The following is an 8,623-nucleotide window of genomic DNA, read 5'->3' as shown; positions in this document are numbered from 1 at the left end:
GCACTGGTACCCATGAGAAGGAATCTCCTTAAAAAGCCAGAACAAGCAGCTTATGCAGCTCTGCAAATAGCCTCAGGAAAAGATCTTTTTCTCAGGGGCTGGTTGAAAGGGCTGATGTCCCCAAAACATACATTATCCCTTGTTGCTTGAGTGAAAAGGGCATCTCGCAGAGGAACCATTCTTCATAACAAAGAGGCACTGCCTCTGAGTCACCTAACAGTCACCAGAAGCAAAGTCCACTCGAACCATGCAGCTCTGTGATCATCTTCTGTGATCAGGTTTCTGAGGGCAAGAGTGAAGCAGAAACCGAGTTACGTTGGAAGATGCGTCCCTTAGCACCAGTCTTTGGCCCAAACGGCTGAGCACAATGCTGCTTGGAGGCCTTCCAGCTCACAGTCAGCCATGCAGAGCAAGGGCACCCTAACAGATGATGGCAAGAATGTTGTTTAGGTTCTGGAGAGGATGTTGTTGCCAACCCATCTTCCAGTCTCACCACTTACCACTTATTTTCGTTCTGAGTCGCAGTAGTAAGTCTGGGGCGTTACTGGTGAGTAGTCTAGCAATTCTGTGGGTATTATGCAGAACCCCACCCAGCCTGCAGGATTTCAGACTTCAACAGCTCTGCAACAAAAATACTGGCTCTGTGTCTATGGGCATAGGTGATACATATACATGAGAGTAGGACCTTCTCCACCTGCAGTTAAAACCAAGTTTAGCATTTTATAGCCATGAGAAAACACAAAGGTCGCAGCAAGGGTGGAGATTTCTCAATGTTATAGCGCGTAGTGTGTTTTAAGTCAGTGCAAGTTTTGATGGGACTCTGTTGCATCCTCTGTTGCATCCTCTGTTGCATCCTCTGTTGCATCCTCCAGTGAGGAGCATGAGCCTGCAAGTGCCTTGCACAACAAATCCCAAGCGAGGTAGCAGTAGCTTTTTTCTCTGATTCAGTGTAAGCCAGAAAGCATGGGAGCATCAGAGCCCTACGGAACAGCAAGGGAAAAATCCAGGAGCTGAAGGAGCAGAAGTGGAGCCTGTAAGAAACAAGCTCCTCTAGAGCTGCAGCCAGTTGTCTCTGCCAGGCTAAAAGGGCCAAATCCCAGAGAAAGGCAGTTTGGGAAGAGCCTTTGTTGCCTGGGTGGCTCAAAGCATGGCCTGTGTGGGAAAATCAGCAGCTCTGGTTGCTGTAGCAATGGATGGAGTGAAGCCTACTTGTGTGAGATCTAGCAGAGTGGGGTAGTGTAAGACATGCTGAAATTGCTCCTGCTGCTTTTTTGTGAACATGGTTAGAACATTTTTGCTGCCTGTAGATGTATTCTGTGTGTCCTGAATGCAGAAACCCAGCTGCTCTGCTGGAATAACCACCACCCTCTCCCATGTGTGAGCATCCCCCCCGGAGCAGGGGCAGACCTGCACAGAGGAGGGCCAGTGCAATTGCCTGTTTCCTCAGCACTGCTTTGGTAGGATGGCGACACCCAGGCCAAAGCGCGGACACCAGGCATCCCTGGCCAGGGTGCTTCCTATGCTGGCACACAAGCTGGAGGCATGAGGTTCACAAGCCTCTTAACAGGCTATGGCAGGAGTAATGGTGGCGCTACCTGGGCTTCTCCTGAGGACAGTTTGCTGAGGCATGGCAGGGTTTGGTGTGCAAACCAAACACTGAGAGAGAGAAAATTGGCACACCTCGTTACAGACTTTTTCCACCTGCTCTTGCGGGCTACGATTACGGTCCAAAACCGTTGTGGAAATATGCCACTTCTCTGTGCCTGAAAGAAGGGTGTCTACAAATTGTGTCTATTTAGTTCCGTTAAAAACATAGGTCAGCAGTGCTCTTGTGGTACCCTATGCTGTAAAAATTGCAGCAGATTCTCCTTGAAGATGGCAGCGGTCCTGAGCCAGCGTTAGCAACAGACCTGCACTGGCAGGTGTGGCTTCAGCTTTAGGTATCGAGTGGATCTGATAGGCTGGCTGCTGGCTGGTGGCATGTCAGGTGCAGAGACCATCTGTATGGACTGACTTGTGTTTCCACTAGATCAGACCCGGCAGAACTGATCTCATCTTCACTGACCTTTCAGGTTTCCTCTGATTCAGTACATGAGGTAGTGCAGTTGCCTTTTGTGGAGCTGTAACCGGTGGGGAAGGGGAAACAGCGCATGCTGCAGCTACATGCCTTACAGCAGGGTGCCTTGGAGCAAGAGTCCTGCTACGTCCTGCTTCCCTTGTGCACCCCACCACAGCATCACCACCCCCCTCCAGGCTGCAATGCTCCTTCCCAGCTGTGCTGCTGGTCAAGCTGAAGGCTCCACCAGCCCACCAAGACCTGCGCATGAGCTGACACAATATGGCAGTGCACCTCCACACACGGAAGGGGGCACGTGCAGGTCTAGCCATCAGCAGCAGGGAGCTGAGGGGGGCAGCAGGAAAGAGACCTGAGATGCTGTGTGGCACATCAGACTCATTAGCCAGGTCTAGCCTGCAGCAAGGAGGGACTCGTCTGCCCCAGGGATCCCAACACTCCACAAACCATTGCTCCTCAGCCTGCCTGGCCCATGCGCATGGGGCCCCCTCACATTTAGAAATGTGAGGCTCTGTTTGCTTCCCCTGGATTAGACACCAGCACACACAGCGTCGTTCCCTGGACTCCAAGCTCTCCCCTCTAGCTGCATGCATCATCACTGTGTCATGCCAGGCCTTAGGAGTGGCTCAGGCCCTATTTTGGAAACAAGGAGTTAAGCATTTTCAATCTTTATTTTATAAAAATAAACCAGTTTTGCCCTGGTACTCTGTGGCCCCCCACCTTCCCTTGTGCCCCATTCCCATCCTCTACCTGGAGCTCTGGCTGTTGCGTGCTGCGGCCAGCCACTCAGATGGAGCCTGCTGGTGCTGCACACTCCTGCAAGGTCCCCAAGCAAGCACCAGGAAGGGGTTTGGTGCCCTTTTGCAAATGCCTCCTCCTCCCAGGATCCAAGTTGGAAACTGCCCAAAGATGCCTCCAAGGCACTCTGCTATTTTTGCTCAGGGAGCAAGCCTTAGGCAAGTCACTTATAGTACACACTTTGAGAAGGATGTACGTCCAGCTGTCCCGTTCCCTTGCATCAAAAAGCAAGCCCCACAAATTTGCTTCTTGCCATCAGTGGAGCTGTCAGGCTGCCATCCCGCTAGCTGGCTCAATGCTGGAAGCGTGGGGAGCTTATGTGGGACTGGTGGAAGGTGTGTGAGGCATAAAGCACTTCTGGCGGTGGCGGAAGGGATGTCAGGACGGAGCAGAGTGGTTCGTGGGAGCTCAGCATCGAGGCAAAGTGCTTCATCTCCTCCGTCAGCTGCTTGATCTCCCGTCGCAAGGCAGCATTCTGTCTCTCCAAGTCTTCACTCTCCTGAGGAGACAAAATCACAGGGGCTTCCTCAGTGCTGGAGCCGCAGAGATGAGCTGGGGACATGGGGGTCGCAATCCCACGCCTCTCTCCCCCACAGAATTTCCAGAATTACATGTTTCCGGTAAATTCACCACAGAGCTGCGCTTGGGCAAACCCTCGTCCCCCAGCTGGCCAGGCTGAGCGCGGGTGCAGGCGTAATGCTGGCAGGCCCAGCCATGCTTCCCAGCGCTGGCTTACGAGAAGTGACAGTAGCGTGCTCCCGCCCAGGCTTTCTCGCTCCCTGTCACACACACGCACACAGCAGAGCCGCTTCCCAGGCTGCCTGGACGGGGGGAGGGTGTGCTGAATAACCGACATCTTTAACCAGAAAACCACCTGCCACAGGAAACCTGTCATTGCCCTAGAAAGAAAAGACTCACTGCTTCCTGCTAGCAGCCGGGGAAACCAGCAGCACACTGGGGAGGAGGGGGAGTTGCTTGAGTCAGAAGAAAAGAGAAACTGAGTCTTTAGAAGAACTGAATTAATACTGTTATTAATGAGAATAACAATGAAGGGGTTAATAATGATGCTCAGCCTTGTCTCAACAATCTTGAGAGCACTGCAGCCTTTGCTGCCTCTACTGCTGCCAAAGTGTAGCCCGCTCCAGGCTGGAATATCCCAGGCGCTGACCAACCATGGAGCCATCAACCTGGGCAGGACCAGAGAAGGGAGGGAGGATGTGGCATCAGGCTCTGCAAACTCAGCTGAGACAGCTAAAGTGGGACCCAGTGCTCTGAGGCCCTGGAAACCTGCACCACCATCTTGGCAGAGCAAAACTGTCACCTCTCCACTCTCCCCTCTGCTGCCACACTGACTTCTGATGATGCCTGCTCTCTGTGCACAGGTTGAAATGCATCCAGCAGTTACGGCAGCTGTCACAGAAGGAGCTCACACAGCAAATAAGCATCTCTGAGACGTGACTAAATGCTTTGGAAATCATGACCGCCGTTGAACTCGGGAGCTGACAGGAATCACCCAAAGGCTGGGAGCCCCAGCCTCCCCATGACTCATTCCCCTCAAAACACAAGCTACAAAGCCCTGGGGCAGAGAAGCAAAGTCCCTGATGCAGAGCTGACCAAAGGCAAAGAGCACGCAGGGAATGAACCCTGAGCAGCAGGGGGTTACTGTCCATCAGGAATTGGAAAAACATTAGCAAAAATTTACCATCCATCCCGTACTTGCCTCCCTGCATTTCTCCTGCCAGGAGAAATAATCCTGCCAGGATCATCTCTGTCTGAACCAAACTGGGTTTAGCCCCCACCACTCCTGTCCCCATGGGAAGGCAAGGTGTGTTTGCTAGCTGAACAGTAGTAATCTCATAAGCAAGTGGTTTGCCATGTGCTCTTAAAAAGAGCAGCCCAGTTCTTCTTGGTGCACATCTCGGCAGGGTTTTCCTTGGGGAGGATCAGAGCCCATATCCACCTCAAGGATTGCCTTGGAGAGAGCACCAGCTGCAAGAAAAGGGTGTCTTTTTACCCCTCTCAGGCACAGTCACCCCGAGACATTGCTCTCAGCCAATGCAATCTGCCTAGAGTCATGTCAGCTCCAGAAACATCATCTGCTACTGAGAAAAAAGTGAAATCTCTGTTTTAAGCCTAGATCCAACCATGGACTGAGGGCACTAAGGAGGAAGGTTCAGGACCAACTTCTCAAGAATCCTTCCCAAAAATGAGGATCTATGTGAATATAAAGACCACGAAGTCAAAGGATAGTTTTTTTAACATGAGCCTCACTACCACTTTTCAAAAGGCAGCCAAGACCAGCGTCAGCATAAAGATGGTCTCTGCCCACTGCAGGCTCCGTGTTCTGCTTCCTGCCTGCCAGTGGCCCAAAACACATAGGACTGCATTTGCTAACATGCGAAACGCACAGGAGTCCAGCCGCTGCGCCCCAGCCACACACTCTTGCCCAAAGACACACAACCAAAACTGACCACTCCTTGTGAGAAGCAGATACCCAACCCTTCACACTGGGAAGAGCTGCAGAGGTGCCCGCGGTACCACAGGAGGAGAGTGGGACAGCAGTGTGAAACCAAAGAAGGGTAAGTTCACACTAAACACCAGGAAAATCCTCTGGGGACTGTACAGTATTCAGATGTAGAAAGGGATACAAGTGCTACCACAGGGACATTTAAATTATTAGAAAATTATTAATATTCGTTTATCTGTGCTGCATAGCATCTCAGGGCACAGAGCAGAGGAGATGGCCCATGCAGCTCCATGTCGCACCATCATCCATACCAACGAATAACGTCAAATTGAAAGATAAGGATGGGTTCAAAACTAGCTGCAAAGCTAAATGCTTTAGTGGCAGTCGTCCTGGGCTGTGTGCTCTTGCTGCAAGCGGACTCCTACATCCTGCTCTGGGCTCACTTTTCCTGTCCTGCCTCAACTGAGCATCTTCAGTCTGAGTCCCCAGGGGAAAAGCACGTTGTCCCCCATGTAAGCCCTCGGCGCCAGGGGTGGAGAAGGATGGGAGTGCTCACCAAGTGCAGTGTGTCTGCCTTCTGGGTCTGCCTCAGGCGGCTCTTCTGGGCAGCAATGCGATTCTTCTCCCTCCTTTGGACTTTCCTCATGTCATCAGAAGAGTCCTAGGGAAACAAGGCATGGAAATGACTGGGGCATCCCCTCCTTTGCTCTGCTTCTCCTGCAGGGCAGTAGGTGGCAAGGGGACACAGCAGAAGAACATCACTGAAGTGCACGCCATGGGATGCACACCCTCAGCACAAGGACAAAGCCATGCCTATCCCAGGGATGTGTGATGCTTCTGGCATCCCCATTGACAGGAGGGGCAAGTCTGATGCCCTTGGGCATCCTGACACAGCTGGGAAGTGACACTCTGTCTTTACCAAGGCACAGGCCTGGAAAATGGCTGTGGCCAGAGTAAGGGCCTCTCTCCAGAACAGAGATAATTTGAATTCCTTGTACAGAAGACCTTTCCCTTTGCCATCTCTCTGCAAGGAAACAGCACTGCAGACATTCCAGGTCCTTGGCTAAACCATCTTTCCAGAGATTCAGCCTGCATTTTCCTCCTTTCGTCCCTGTAGGTCCCTCTCCATCACCTTTCTCCCTCAGGCTTTATTTGTTGCAGAACCTTACAATGCAATACGGCCCCTGCTTTCTTTAACTAGACAGACCCAGAACTGTTGTTTTTTTCCCCAGATCTCATTTGTTCTATCACAGAGCTCTCTGATCTCTGTGCTTGCTCTCTTCTGGAGTCCCTTAGCAGCAATGCCTGCACTGCTGACTGCAACACTCCCAAGCCCCTCGGGCAGGGGAGAGAACAGGTTTCCAGGCTCCAGGTCACGAGCTTCATGCACAGCTGTTCTCTGCTAAGATCTGGTCCTGTTGCTGCCTTCTGACAGTTGAAATCATCATACATACTCTTTCATCTTCTGTTTTCATATTGCACTGCCTCTTTTGGGGACTCTCTAACATTCACACCACCGCTTCTCCACAGGACTACAAAACTCAGCCACAAAAGTTATCTTCCCAGCCCAACAGTCTTTCCACATCCTCTCCCCCTTCAACCCCGCTCAAGATATTTTTCTTTTTTTTTTTAACTTAATTGTTTTATCCTTGCCCTCAACACCCTACAAAGTCTCTATCCTTCAGCAACCCCTGTGCTTTATCCCCTGTGCTATATCTTTTCTGATTGCAAGCCAAAAATCATCTCCTCTGCCCATCTCCAAGATTTCTGAGCAAAGTGTCAGGTACTTGCCATTGTTGCCAGGCATAGAGAAATGGTAAATGACAGATATAATGAAGCTTAGCTAGAAGAGGCAATGAAAACACCCCAGGCTCCTATCACCATTTGCCAGCAAAGGACGTACCATTAAGGTACTCTGTGCAACGGAACAAGTCTCCTCTGCCAAGAGGTGAAAAACCTCTGAGGCTGAACAGAAAAGAAGGCAGACCCGACGTGGCAGGGCTCTCCTGGGTCCTGGGTGCTGTCCGCAGCAGTGGAAGGCAGGCAGGCTGCCCCTGGGCCATCCGCCTGTGCCCATGGCGAGGAGGTGCGCGCTCAGCCTCCTCACCAGATCACTGACTCTTACAACCAGGCTTCCTGCCTGCTCCCTGCCCAGCATGTGTCACAGGGCCCACCGTGCCCACAGCTCCCAGCTCCCCAGTCGCCGCCAGCACGGCCCCGTGTAACCGGGCCTCCTCCCTCCACCCATGCCCCGCTCAATGGCTGGGGCTTCTGCCAGGGCGCTCAGCTCAGCCCCACATCTCTCTGCCCGCAGCCATTCCTAGAAAGCCCTGCCATGCTGTGCCATGAAAATGCCAGTGGTGGGTGATGTTCTTTCTCCTGCCCATCCGTGGCCCACCTCGAAGGACTCACTAGCCAGAAAGAGCTGGGGAAGGGTCCCCACTTTACCTGTTTGCTGGGCGGGGGGGACTGGCTGAAGCTGCTGGAGTCACTGCTGTCAGAGCTGTGGGGCATGGCTCCTGTCTCTGGCTCCCAGGGCCTCTTCAGCTTCCTTTGTGCTCTTGGTGTGCCTGGCTCGTGTCTCACTTCTCTTGTCTTTCTCCTGCCCTCCTCTGTTGCCCCCAAGATGGCCCTCGGCTTCCCAGTTCTTGCACGTCCCAGAGGGACTCTGTCCTCCTGCCCTGCGCTCTGCCACTTTCTCTGCCTCTGCTCTCAGAGCCTCTGCACCTTTCCCTTAGGTCTCAGCCTCCTGTGGTTTCTCAGAACCTCGGGGATGTAAGCTGAAAGTCACGTGGCCGGAAACTTTACGGTGAAGAAGAAAAGTTACAGAAGAAGAAAAAAGAAGAAAAAAGAAGAAGAAAAAAAGGCACATCTGGGAAAAATTAGCTTCAAAATAGCCTGAAAAAAACCCCGAAAAACACCTTCGGGCAGTTGAAAAACAGCAAGATGGGTTTTCTCTGATACAAACAGCAGAGATGGAAAGGAAGAAAAGTCCCAGCTCTGGCTGCAAAACCTGGACCCTCAAAGGAGGGCAGTGCGGAGGAGGTGCTGCCAGGAGCCCCAGAAGTTCCAGAGGCCCTGCATGCCATGCCAGCCCTGCATGGGCAGGACGTTGGTCCATCCACCACTCCAGCCCAGTGGGGGAAGTTCCCCGGCAGTCACCCACCTCCCCACACCCACCTACCCCCTCCCGCCACCAGCAGCGCCATTGGCACGGGTCCCAGGGAGGGGGCGGCTACCCTTAGCAGGTGCCATTCTCCCTCTGCCAGCACCCAGCTTGGGCA

The 8,623-nt window shown here is 52.6% G+C and overlaps 1 protein-coding gene across 1 annotated transcript; it reads right to left on the bottom strand.

Moving 5' to 3' along the window:
- Positions 1-3,086: 3,086 nt before the first annotated feature.
- On the bottom strand, positions 3,087-7,853 carry BATF (basic leucine zipper transcription factor, ATF-like). Its single transcript, XM_010144277.1, has 3 exons — positions 7,788-7,853; positions 5,896-6,000; positions 3,087-3,371 (listed from the first exon to the last, which is right to left on the bottom strand). Exons 1-3 carry the CDS (start codon positions 7,851-7,853, stop codon positions 3,165-3,167), a joined length of 378 nt encoding a protein of 125 aa, XP_010142579.1. The 3' UTR covers positions 3,087-3,164.
- Positions 7,854-8,623: the final 770 nt, after the last annotated feature.

Source organism: Buceros rhinoceros, unplaced genomic scaffold, assembly GCF_000710305.1.
Source record: "Buceros rhinoceros silvestris isolate BGI_N320 unplaced genomic scaffold, ASM71030v1 scaffold34459, whole genome shotgun sequence".
NCBI classification, from domain to species: domain Eukaryota; kingdom Metazoa; phylum Chordata; class Aves; order Bucerotiformes; family Bucerotidae; genus Buceros; species Buceros rhinoceros.
Note: the sequence above shows the minus strand (reverse complement) of the source record. Positions and strands in the feature narration are given on the sequence as shown.

Bases quoted from the DNA above. Each gene is read 5' to 3' on its own strand.
- BATF (XM_010144277.1), bottom strand. From the start codon at position 7,853: ATGCCCCACAGCTCTGACAGCAGTGACTCCAGCAGCTTCAGCCAGTCC. The intron at 6,001-7,787 runs GTAAAGTGGGGA...TTGTTTCCCTAG, and splicing joins CCCCCCCGCCCAGCAAACAG to GACTCTTCTGATGACATGAG. The intron at 3,372-5,895 runs GTGAGCACTCCC...TTGTCTCCTCAG, and splicing joins AGGCAGACACACTGCACTTG to GAGAGTGAAGACTTGGAGAG.